The 13278-nt window shown below is 40.2% G+C and overlaps 1 protein-coding gene across 2 annotated transcripts in view; it reads right to left on the bottom strand.

Moving 5' to 3' along the window:
• ATP6V1H (ATPase H+ transporting V1 subunit H) overlaps window positions 1-13278 on the bottom strand; it is a 143226-nt gene that overhangs the window by 99194 nt on the left and 30754 nt on the right. Inside the window, exons 5-7 of one of the 2 annotated variants that reach the window (XM_032759779.2) lie at window positions 7407-7520; window positions 4646-4750; window positions 1193-1246 (exon numbers count right to left, since the gene is read on the bottom strand). In XM_032759779.2, the coding sequence (XP_032615670.1) occupies window positions 1193-1246; window positions 4646-4750; window positions 7407-7520 (273 nt within the window). The remainder of the gene's footprint in view (window positions 1-1192; window positions 1247-4645; window positions 4751-7406; window positions 7521-13278) is intronic. The other variant, XM_032759780.2, reaches the window with a different exon arrangement.

The raw sequence follows: 13278 nt of genomic DNA, 5'->3' as shown, positions 1-13278 counted from the left end.
GTCTTAACCTTTAACCTTTTGGCTCTACAAAAACGTGGAAAGAAGGCCTGGCGTGGTGGCTCATGCCTGTAATCCCAGCACTTTGGGAGGCCAAAGCAGGCGGATCACGAGGTCAAGAGATCGACACCATTCTGGCCAATTTGGTGAAACCTCGTCTCTACTAAAAATACAAAAATTAGCTGGGTGTGGTGGCAGGCACTTATAGTCCCAGCTACTCGGGAGGCTGAGGCAGGAGAATTACTTGAACCTGCGAAGCAGAGGTTACAGTGAGCCGAGATCACACAACTGCACTCTAGCCTGGTGACAGAGTGACATTCCCTCTCAAAAAAAATAAAAAATAAAAAATGTGGAAAGAGATTAGCCAAAAAAGAAAAAAAGTCAAGCAAGGGGCTGGCTACCATGTAGCCCCACATAAAGCCTTGAGCTTCACAGTACAGCAGTCGGTTTTAGTGCCATCAAGGAACTCAATTTCTTGGCCAGGTGTGGTGGCTCACACCTGTAATCCTAGCACTTTGGGAGACCAAGGCAGGCAGATTACTTGAGGTCAGGAGTTCAAGACCAGCCTGGCCAACATGACGAAACTCCATCTCTACTAAAAATACAAAAATTAGCCAGATGTGGTGGCGCATGCCTGTAATCCTAGCTACTCAGGAGGCTGGGCTGAGGCAGGAGAATCACTTGAATCCGGGAGGCAGAGGTTGCAGTGAGCTGAGATTGTGCCACTGCACTCCAGCCTGGGGGATAGAGCTAGACTCTGTCTCAAAAAATAAATAAATAAATAAATAAAAGTAACTGAATTTCTTTCAAATGTTTGACGCTTTTGTTCACCTGTTGATTAGACAGATATTAGACAGTTTATTCAGATAACTGAAGTTTAAAGAGAAAACTTTATGATTATTTGCTCCAGTTGTGCTTCTGAATTCAGATTTTTGCTTTGATTCTCAGGTCTGAAACAAAAGTCGCCTGGAAAAAAGAGCAACGGGAAAGAACAAGTCTTATGTCTACCACAGAAAAGATGATCTCCACAGACCATCAATATTTATATATAGTTTATAATACAATTAACCTAACTGGAGGTGACCATGGATTTATAGTTGGGGAACTAGTAAACACCTTCAAAATTTTAAGTGTATATGACTCAAAAGAATTTCTTTTGGGGATGTTTAGGAGGCCAGTGAAGGAATATACTTACATCACTTGAAGAGACTGTTCCTGTTTCAACAGCAACACCGCTACCACGCAGTTTCTATTATGAAATAAATAACTCATTATTTAGTTTTGTTTTGATTTTATCCTAATGTATCAGCTTACAAAAGGGAGCTAAGCAAATTTTTCCCCTAATTCTATGTAATAATTTTTCCCCTATAATTTTATTCCTAATCTTAATAAAAAGCAAGGGGATGACATAAAATGTTCTAAATATCGTTACACTCTTCCAGATAATATATTAATCAGTAAGCAGCTAAAAATGGAACAATAATAAACTGACTACTAAGCTCCAGGTAAATTTCATGGGTAAAGCTAGTGCAAATTTCCAAGTCTTAAGATTTACTTACTGAATTGTTTTTCCAGTAAGATGACTGCCTTAAACTGAACTATCCACACTATATTCTGTAGCAAAGCTTTCAAAAACAGGTGCCTGATGTCAGGAAGGTACAATATGTGACTTGGTTATCCACAGCAAAGCTAATGAATTATAATGACAATCAAAATCTCAAATGTCATAGAGAAATGACAAGGAAAATTTAAAGAAAGTCAGAGGCTGAAAGTGCAAGAGAAAAGCAATAACTAATTTCTGAAAGGAAATATTTATTTTGTTTTATTCAATAACTACTATCTACGAACTGCAGGCATGAGTCCCCACAACCCAAGTGCAACACTCCAAACTACCCAAAAAGGCTTTAAAGGCCACTATAAGGTCAAAGAACAAAACATCTAAACTTGCAGCTAACTTGGACTTTTGAAAGTTTATTTCTATTAGAATCATGAAATTGTGATACTTTTTGTGATAGAGAAAAACACTTGTGACAGAGAAAAAAGAGACACTCCAGATGTAGCACTATCACATGACAATTGAGCAAAGTAGAAAGTAATACCACAAATAATTGTTACTTTTTAAAACGAAGAGTCTGGATTTTAATCATGATAGAAGGCTATGAAGAAGTGCCTGCCCACAGCAAGAGGGACAGTGCAATGAGAGCCAGGCAGAAGCAGTAGCCAGACTAAGAAGCAAGGCCAGGCTAAGCCTGGGTACCCTGAAGAGGTCCCCTGCAGCAGAAGGACCCACAAAGCAGAGGCATTGCACAATTTAAAGTCCACAACTTAAAGCCAAAGACTCTGTGATAAAAAGAGTGCACTAAAAAGATGCAGAAAATACTTGAAGAGCATTTATCTATAAAAAGTTCAATTCTAATGAAAACTATTCTAGACATTGAAATATTTACTTCCACTAGTGATGAGAGAAATATTCCTCCCAGTTGTTGGACATCGTTACAAGCATAGTCAATCATTCCAGAAGTGACAGTCACCTCAGAGGCACAATGTATATGTTATTCCTAGGAGGAAAAGTCTAAGGTAGAAGTGCCCAAAAAGCTAGTAGCATGCCACGGCATCCATTCTTCCCTACCAATTTTCATTTTATGAATTCAGCTACAGAGCCTTATTACCACTATACCTGAAAGCTAACATTACCGCAGAATTAAGTTTTGTTTTTGTGGGGTTTTTGTTGTTGTTGTTGTTTTGTTTTTTGAGACAAGAGTCTCATACCGTCACTCAGGGTGGAGTGCAGTGGCACGATCACAGCTCACTGCAGCCTCAACCTCCTCAGGCTCAGGTGATCCTTCTGCCTCAGCCTGCTGAGTAGCTGGAACTACAGGTGTGCACCACCACACCCGGCTAATTTTTCTATTTTTCGTAAAGACAGGGTTTTGCCATGTTGCCCAGGCTGGTCTCAAACTCCTGGGCTCAAGTAATTGGCCTGCCTCGGCCTCCCAAAGTGCTAGGATTACAGGCATAAGCCACCACACCAGGCCTGGAATGAAGTTTATTCAAGGGGAGAGATCATTTCAAAGCAGGAAAAAATGGAGAGGTGTATCCTATTTAACTAACATTCTGATCCCAACCAATATGCTACATTTAGAAATTTTAAATCTCACTTTCACAAGCATGTTTCTTACATGTTTTAAATAGCTTGTTTTTGACATATCTCACAAACTCAATAAAATGGTGGCTCTTGTAAAAACACTTTTTAAAACCAAGCCCCAAACCAGTTAAAATTGATGCTATTAAAATAAAAAAGATTTTGATCAAGAAACTCTAAAATATCTCTATCCAAATACAAATGGCAATTAGGCTCGCCTTAAAAAGGCAGGCAACAAGACAAAAAGTAAATCTAAGCAAAATATGGTGTCTTTCTTATGCCTCAAACTAAAATCTATTAAAATAATAAAGTCACCTGAAATCTAAATGGCAACTTTCAAAAACTTTCAAATAGACATTTATTTGTAATCTAACAACCTACCAATATTGTTTCTCCTGGTCCCATTCCTCCTCTAGGTCACCCTCACATCAAAATCTTCTACCTTTTCATCTCCAGAATCCTCCTCCCCTGTCCACCTTCAGTTCTCACCTCTTTTGAGTATCAATCCCACCAAACCTCTTCATACCTACACTTCATCCCTGTAAGCCTGAAGCTAACACTCCACAGAGCTATCATTCGTGTCCTATCTTTTGCCCTGTTCCGAGGAAACATGAAGACAAAACAGCAAACTTGTCATTTTCCAAGCCATTACACCTGCAGGCTATTTTCCTCCATGAAGACATAGAGCTAGAAAGGCCTGCAAGCAACCAACATGACCAGTAGGTTCGTTAGGCCTAACTAATCCCACCCTGAAACTGTGAAATTGTGAGAACGAGCCACTGTGTGGGACAGTGTCCTTTCGCAGCTGGACCAGGTAGCTCCAGGCTCACCCAGAGGCAGCTGGAAGCATGGGAGGGACTCGGCCAGACAAGGACAAGCAGGTTAGCTAATAATGATCTAGAACATGCTGTTTGCAGTTTGAAATGCCCCTGGTGGCACCCAGGACCAGTTTGTTTATTAGTGTAATCGGTTAGACAGCTTAGCCTGGTTATGTAACCAAAAGGGCATAAAAGATCTAACTCGAAACTTTCAGAGAGCTCTCCAAAAACCAAGATTTCTCACACAAATCTTGGTGGTTCACAATCCTGGGGCAGCCGAGGGAGCTGCGCCTGGAAATCTCTCGGCCCGAGGCATGCTCTCTCCTGCTGTACCGTTTCTTTTCCTTTATCGAAGCCTCACACGCACGTGCCCTTTGGAGCTGTGTGGGTCCTTTCAGTTCTCCAGCCTGTATCATCTTGGCAGCCACCTAGAAGAAAGGTACTCCCTGACCCCTGAAAAGCATGAATAAGAAACCCCAAGTGGCAGAAAAGACAGAAAGGATTGAAATGAAGCCAGTCAAAGAAAGAAAAAGCAAAGCACACTACCATATCTGAGAGTAGTTTGGTTTGTCAAGTTCAAAATGGCATTATTTTAATAAAACATTTTTGTGATTTAACATATTTACTATAAATAGCTTAAAAGAACATGGATGTTATATTCCTTTCAAAGGTACTTTAAAAAAATTACCTGTGAACTCAGTTGAGTTTTTATCCAATTGAAATAGTAATTTAAGTCACTGCCTTCCATCAATTCTTTTCCCCAAGCTGCTAACTTGGCAATAATTCTTGCTGCCTGAAAACAAATGAGAAATACATTTAACGCAACATTAATTCTAAAAATCACATCATATACCTTAAAAAAGGATTTGTAACAATTTTGCTACACAATTTCTTAACACTCAACCCCTCTAAAAATAATAGTTTATATTTCATTTTTTAAAATATATTTTAAAACAAACATTAAAAATATATTTTTAAATATTTCCATCAAAGTGAACCCAAATTAGCTGGGTCTTAGGAATTTCTTGACACTCCCTGTATTATTCTGAGTTTCAAAGGTAAGATTGGAATTCATTATATGACCAGCAGAAAACAGAACACAAAAATCTTTCTTAGAAGCAGACTGTCACCAAACCACTTGCCAGAATTCTAAGCAATCTCTTCAACAAACTGCCAGCCTCTCCCACACTCATTCCAAGCCACTTGGAAGTTCTAATACTTAAAAATCCATTTCTTAGGATAATATACATCCTAGGTATTAGTCATCTCTCCCAACATAAACAAATATCCTTTCTCCTCAAAGATTTCTCCATTTTCTTCAAGCTATAAAACTAACCATTTTTAAAATTAAATAGGCAATATAAAATACTAGTTCTCCACACACAAACCAATTTAATAAATATTCTATCAGTACTGAGAGCAAATCACTGTCTTAAAACTCCAAATCATTCAGCAATAATTCATCCCAGTAGAGAATGAAAGGCTACACTAGCTAACCTCAAAATAATTTCCTGTGCTGGTAGACTCATGTTTGTTCTTAACATTTGAATACAGCAAACCAGACTGACAGGTACACTTCCAAGGTCAGAATGTCAGACATTTAAGTGTTCTGGTGTATTTGGAATTCTACAACATAGGGACTAACGGGGCGCCTTTACTTGCTCATTGAGTTGTGACATGCTGAGGTTTTCACATGCCCAGCTAAATGAATTTATAAATACATTATCTAGTTTAAACTCATCTTACTGTCACAAAATAGACAACTGACTTAAAAAGATTACTGTTAGGAGGCCAAGGATTGAAAATATTATCAGCAGTGCATGCACAAGACAAAGGAAGAAGAGCATAAGCTAGCATAAGCTGTTTATCAGCACATGGTAAACCAATGGGAGTCTGCCCCTCAGAATGTGAAAGACTGGCCAAAAGTAAATGAAATCACCAAGAAGTTAACATGGATTTGGCTGCACAGTAATAATGAACCATTCCCTAAGTGTATATTTGTTTAATGTATTTGTCAGTTTTGTTGTTATACCATTAGGAGGACATTTAAACCAAACAGTGAAGACAACAAGCCTCCACAACTTTAAAGAGGGAAATATATTACTGGCTTTTTAAAAAGTAGTCTTTAAAATACAGTTTATTTCATCAGTCCTCCTTAATTTCTATAGATATTTATAGATATTTCATAATGTCCACAACACATAAATATACTATATGAATACAATATGTAACTATACTGTATGAATACATATACATGTGGAAGGAGGGAGGGGGGGAGCGAGATAACATACATGTTCAATTTTCACTGCCAGTGGCCCTTGATTTGAAAACTTTAAAAACATCTACTGAAACAAGCAGCCTCTGGAGCTACCACATGCCCCCCAACAGCTCCTGCCATCTCCAGCCCGTAGCCCACTCTCCAGTGGAAAGAGAGAAGGCTTATTTGTACAAAGCTGTATTCTCTCGATCCTGCTTTCAGATTCCATGAAAAATTCTTCAGTACTAGGGCTTCCAAACATAGCCTAAGTTTAAAACAGGATTGTAGGCTGGGTGCAGTGGCTCACGCCTGTAATCCCAGCACTCTGGGAGGCCGAGGCAGGTGGATCACAAGGTCAGGAGTTCAAGACCAGCCTGGCCAACATGATGAAATCCCGTCTCTACTAAAAATACAAAAATTAGCTGGGCGTGGTGGCGCATGCCTGTAATCCCAGCTACTCAGGAGGCTGAGGCAGGAGAATCGCTTGAACCCAGGAGGCGGAGGTTGCAGTGAGCCGAGATCGCGCAACTGCACTTCAGTCTGGCAACAGAGTGAGACTCTGTCTCAAAAAAAAAAAAAAAAAAACAAGGGTGTATTTAAGATATTGAAAAGCAATCAGGTAATTACTTAAAATAAAAATGAAACACAGTAGCTGCTTCAAAGTAAAATTTAATTTCTATATAGTAAAATGTGGTTAACCTTACTACAAACACTGTAGAGCTGTTTACATGTGAGAATTCTCCACAGGCTTTGATGCACTCCTTGTAGTCTACAAAACCTTAACTGCATCAGAGCAACCCTATCTCCTTCCAACTCCCAATGTCCTTTCTCTACCAAACACCAATATGGAAAGCTAATGTCATAGTAGTTACTCCTATGGGAATGGACAGGTTACTATGTCATAAAAGGCCCAGGTTTGTTTCTTACCTGAATGAGAATGTAATCACAATTCTGTCAATTTTAAAATAATAATAAAACAAAAATTTTAAAATAAAAACCTTTCTTCTTTGTATTTAAAAAAAAATATATCCAGCTGGGTGCAGTGGCTCACACCTGTAATCCCAGCACTTTGGGAGGCCAAGGCAGGCGGATTGCTTGAGCCCTAAAGTCCAAGACCAGCCTGGGCAACATAGTGAGACCCTCTCTCTTTAAAAAAATTTAAAAAAAAGAATCCAATCAATTCAAAATTTACCATATGAACAGTAAAGGGATCCTGGCGATTCAACATTGGCAGAAAGTAGGGCCACGCAGTGTTCTTGCTACATCTTGCATAGTCAAAGAAAATGCTAACACGCTGATGATTTTCCTAAAAAAGAAAAGAAATGATATCACCAGTCAGAACACATTTTGCTAAAGAATGTAACGATTGTGCACCACTTCTCAACCTCCCATCAGTCTGTGTTCTTTTTTTTTTTTTTGAGACGGAGTCTCGCTCTGTCGCCCAGGCTGGAGTGCAGTGGCGCGATCTCAGCTCACTACAAGCTCCGCCTCCTGGGTTCACGCCATTCTCCTGCCTCAGCCTCTCCAAGTAGCTGGGACTACAGGCGCCCGCCACCACGCCCAGCTAATTTTTTTTTTTTGTATTTTTTTTTTAGTAGAGACGGGGTTTCACCGTGGTCTCGATCTCCTAACCTCATGATCCGCCCGCCTCGGCCTCCCAAAGTGCTGGGATTACAAGCGTGAGCCACCGCGCCCGGCCAGTCTCTGTTCTTTTTTCAGTGTGTGTGTATGTGTGATTTGTCTGTCATTATTACTATGGGGCAGGGGGTAGGGATGGTAGTAGGGACAGATATTTTACTAAAAAAACACCTTTAATGATTATGATTATTTTAAATCACAAAGTGTAAGATTACAAGTTACACTTCTCGGCCTGCACCTCTGACCTGCTACTCCCAATGTAACAGGTCTAAACCCACCACCGATACCCAAGTGTGAGCACCTGGCTGCCACATGAGGGAAATAAAAATCAGAAAGGGAGCAGGAAGAGCACAAATTAGGTCTAGATGCACCTCGAACTACTAACAAATAGGCAAGGGAAACGGAATTAAATGAATCGCAAATGTTCAAGTTACTTCTTAGCATATCATGGTAGAAAACTTGAGATAAAGACAGCAGAAAACAGCATATACTACCAGTGGGCATAGGATCTGAGCAAGAGAAAATTCTTAGTTCCAATCATTAAAACTTCACCTCTCATCTAAATTTTCTCTATCACTGGCTGAGATCCACTTTCTGGTTCATTATGTGAATACAGTTGTTAAACAGCAATTACTTTTTTTAAAATTTTTTTACTACACCACCATATCAGCAGTAGTAATACTTTTTCTGATTAAACTTTTATTAATTTATTATTTATTTTATTTCCATAGGTTACTCGGGAACAGGTGGTATTTGTTATGTAAGTTCTTTAGTGGTGATTTGTGGGTCATAATACTTTTCAAAAGCACAAATAACCACAAAAACAAAAAATTCCTATTTTCAGATTAACATTTAATTATTTTTAAATACAGTGGGTTTTTTTGGTTAATATTGGTCTACACTAATAATTACCCATCGAGGAATAGCCTACTGTCTCCTTAGGTAATGAGTCATTATTGTTTAGAATAACAATTGAAATAGTTGTGATAATGATTTTATCAAGAATCCAAAATTCAGATGAGCCATCATTGCTTCATTGGTAGAGGTATCCAGGTTACAGACCTTTAAGAGAATAAGGATAAAGAAATCCTTCCGGTCAGGTACACTTAGCAACTGCTGTTGATATCCATGCAAAGAAAACAATTTAATCCTCAAAATCATGTGCTAAAAACTAAGCACGTGAGGAAACACAAGCAATTCTGTCCAAAAGCATTTTGTTCAGAAGTGATAAGGATGAAATGACAGGATTAAAAATAGAAAAAAAAATATATTATAAATAGCACATGGAATTATGATAAAGGTATATATAAACTTTTCCATGTAACTAAAATTTTACAAATAAAATCAATTGCTAAACTGTAATGAGGGCCAGGTGCAGTACCTCACACCTGTAATCCCAGCACTTTGAGAGGCCAAATGGGAGGGCTGCTTGAGCCCAGGAGTCCAAGACCAGCCTGGGCAACATAGTGATATCCCATCTCTACAAAAAAATAAAAAATTAGCCAGGTGTGGTGGCACACATCTGTGGTCCCAGCTACTCAAGAGACTGAGGTGGGAGGATCACTTGAGCCCAGGAGTTCAAGGCTACAGCGAGCTATGATCACACTACTGCACTTTAGCCTGGGTGACAGAGCAAGACCCTGTCTCAAGAAAACAAAAATAAAATTAAAAAAATAAAAATATATACATTGGTTCGGGCACAGTGGCTCACGCCTGTAGTCCCAGCATTTTAGGAGGCTGAGACAAGCAGATCCCTTGAGGTCAGGAGTTCGAGACCAGCCTGGCCAACATGGTGAAACCCCATCTCTACTGAAAATGCAAAAATTAGCCAGGCGTGGTGGCATGTGCCTGTAGTCTCAGCTACTTCGGAAGCTGAGGCAGGAGAATCACTTGAACCTGGTGGGTGGAGGTTACAGTGAGCTGAGATCATGCCACTGCACTCCAGCCTTAGTGACAGAGCAAGACTCTATCTCAAAAAAAAAAAAGTATATATATATATATATACACACACACACACACACACACACAGTATATACACATACATATGAAGTATATATATATACTTTGTATATATATAGTATATATATAGTGTACACATATACATTTGTATATACATAGTATATATATGCTTTGTATACAAAGTGTGTGTGTGTATATATATGTATATATGTATACACACACACACACATATATATACACACACAGACACACACATACATACATACATTGAATTGGTGGATGAGAATAATACCAGCTACCTAAATCTGAATCTCTCCACTGATCCTTCATAAATAAAGGTCGACAAAAAGATCAAATAAAAACTACACAAAACCCATGCCCTCAGGATAACAAGACAGAGAATCCACATTTGTAATTAACCATAATAAAAGAAACACCAAATCCCAGCAAAAGCTATCTCTCATACTCCACCACAAGCTTTTGTGGATGATAAGGTGCACCTGAAAAATGTGTGTAGAAGGAAGGATACAGGGCACGGGAAGGAAGAAGTTCTAAGGTGGATCTACAATCACCACCATAAAATAAAATAAACTCTAACTATGAAGAAACTGAAAAAGACTACTCATAGACCACAGCACAGGCTACAGGGAGCAGGGAGCAGTCGTGGAAAGGCATCATTTTTGAGAGATAATAAGGTTTAAAAAGAAAAAAGAAGAAGAAGAAGCATCTTTAGGAGATTGGGTGGCAAAAAGAAAAAGAAACAAAAGAGGAAACTTAAGGGTTCTGCAAGACAAAATGAGACCAAAAAAAAAAAAATCCAAGGGCATACAACCTGCCCCCCACCAAAAGAAAGTCATCTATTAAAGAAACTGCCAGCCTTGGCATATAATGAGACCCTTATCTCTACAACTAAAAAATTTTTTTAATTAGCAAGGTGTGGTGGTAAGCGCCTATAGTTCCAGCTACTCAAGAGGCTGAGGTGGGAGGATCATTTGAGCCCAAGAGTTTGAGGTTACAGTGAGCTATAATGGCGCCATTGCACTCCAACCTGGGTGACAGAGTGAGATTTTGTCTCAAAAAAAAAAAAAGAAAAGAAAAGAGAAAACAAAAGAGGCTGGGTGCGGTGGCTCACACCTGTAATCCCACAACTTTGGGAGGCCAAGGCAGGCAGATCACCTGAGGTCAGGAGTTCGAGACCAGCCTGGCCAATGTGATGAAACCCTGTCTCTACTAAAAATACAAAAATTAGCCAGGCGTGGTAGCGCACACTTGTAATCCCACTACTTGGGAGGCTGAGGCAGGAGGACTGCTTGAGCCCAGCAGGCAGAGGTTGCAGTGAGCCGTGATCGTGCCACTGCACTCCAGCCTGGAAGACAAGAGCAAAACTCTGTCTTGAAAAAAAAAAAAAAAGAAAGAAAAAAGAAAAGAGAGGAAGGAAGGGGAGAGAGAGAATAAAACAAACAAACTGTATCTCACCAGAAAAAAAAAAAAAAAGAGAGAGAGGCCAGGTGCAGTAGCTCACGCATGTAATTCCAGCACTTTGGGAGGCCGAGGCAGGTGGATCATTTGAGGTCACGAGTTTGAGACCACCCTGACCAACATGGTGAAACCCCATCTCTACTAAAAATACAACAAAATTAGCTGGGCATGGTGGCGCATGCCTGTAGTCCCAGCTACTCAGGAGGCTGAGGCAGGAGACTCATTTGAACCCAGGAGGTGGAGGCTGCAGTGGGCGGAGATCATGCGACTACACTCCAGCCTGGCCAATGGAGCGAGACTCCATCTCAAAAAAAAAGAGAGAGAGAGAGAGTCCGGGTGCAATGGCTCACACCTGAATCCCAGAATTCTGGGAGCCAAGGCAGGCAGATTTCTTGAGGCCAGTATTTCGAGACCAGCCTGGGCAACATGGCGAAATCCCATCTCTACTAAAAATACAAAAATTAGCTGGGCACAGCAGCACACGCCTGTAATCCCAGCTACTACTCTGGAGGCTGAGGCATGAGAATCACTTGAACTTGGGAGGTGGGTTGCAATGAGCTGAGATCACACCACTGAACTCTAGCCTAGGCAACAAAGTGAGACCATGTATCAAAGAAAAAAAGAAGAAAAAAAAACGGTACTCTTGAGTGAGGAATATTATAAACCACACAAATCCATGATATGAATAGATGAAAGAACTCCACACAGATACAAAACTACCATAAAAAGAAACCAAAAGATGCAAATCAAAATATCTCAGGTGATGAAATTCCTCTCCCAAGAAAACAACTGCAAAACAAAACTGTAACGTAACAATGCAAACTGAATTAAATATCTTCAAACACCTGGAAAAACAAAATACCACCTTGAATCAGAAATTCAAAACCAAAACTGAGAAATTTGCCCCTAATAAAGGAAAATTTTAAAACAGCTGATTGAGTTCAGGAAAGAAATGAAAGAAAAAAGCAAAATGGTCTCAAAAAGTAAAACTAAATTATAAGGTGTTCAACAGAGAACAGACTCAAAAGTCAAAGAACTGTGAATCAGAGATCCTGTATCAGCCAAGCTGCTCTTCAAGTATGAAGATTACAGGAAAAAATTTTAATGCAAAAATTTAGAGACTACTGTACACATAAGACACTCCTGAGGAACCTACTAGCAGATAAGCTTCATCTAATCAAGAGATCCCTGGGAAAACTTTGGCAAAAGAACCAGTGGTGAAAATTTAATATAACAAAACAAAGGTGGGAACAAGTGTAGAATAATAATATATAAATGTTATATGTTCTGACAAAGTAAAAAATAGCCACGAAAAAATGAGAAGAGAGGAAAAGTAGAATAAGTTCATTGATTGTTACAAATCAAAAAATACTATTAAAAATGACAAATGAGAAGATGGCCGAATAGGAACAGCTCCGGTCTCCAGCTCCCAGCCCCAGCGACACAGAAGACTGGTGATTTCTGCATTTCTGCTTGAGGTACCGGTTTCATCTCACTAGGGAGTGCCTAACAGTGGGTGCAGGACAGTCAGTGAAGCCCACTGTGCGCGAGCCGAAGCAGGGCGAGGCATTGCCTCACTCGGGAAGCGCAAGGGGTCAGGGAGTTCCCTTTCCTAGTCAAAGAAAGGGGAAACAGACGGCACCTGGAATATCGGGTCAGTCCCACCCCAATACTGCGCTTTTCCAACGGGCCTGGAAAACGGCACACTAGGAGATTGTGTCCTGCACCTGGCTCGGAGGGTCCTGTGCCCACGGAGTCTCGCTGATTGCTAGCACAGCAGTCTGAGATCAAGCTGCAAGGCGGCAGCGAGGCTGGGGGAGGGGCGCCCGCCATTGCCCAGGCTTGCTTAGGTAAACAAAGCAGCCAGGAAGCTCGAACTGGGTGGAGCCCACCACAGCTCAAGGAGGCCTGCCTGCCTCTGTAGGCTCCACCTCTGGGGGCAGGGCACAGACAAACAAAAACTCAGCAAGAACCTCCACAGACTTAAA

Source organism: Hylobates moloch, unplaced genomic scaffold (assembly GCF_009828535.3).
Source record: "Hylobates moloch isolate HMO894 unplaced genomic scaffold, HMol_V3 SCAFFOLD_9, whole genome shotgun sequence".
Lineage (NCBI taxonomy): Eukaryota > Metazoa > Chordata > Mammalia > Primates > Hylobatidae > Hylobates > Hylobates moloch.
This window is presented reverse-complemented; position numbering and strand designations above follow the sequence as displayed.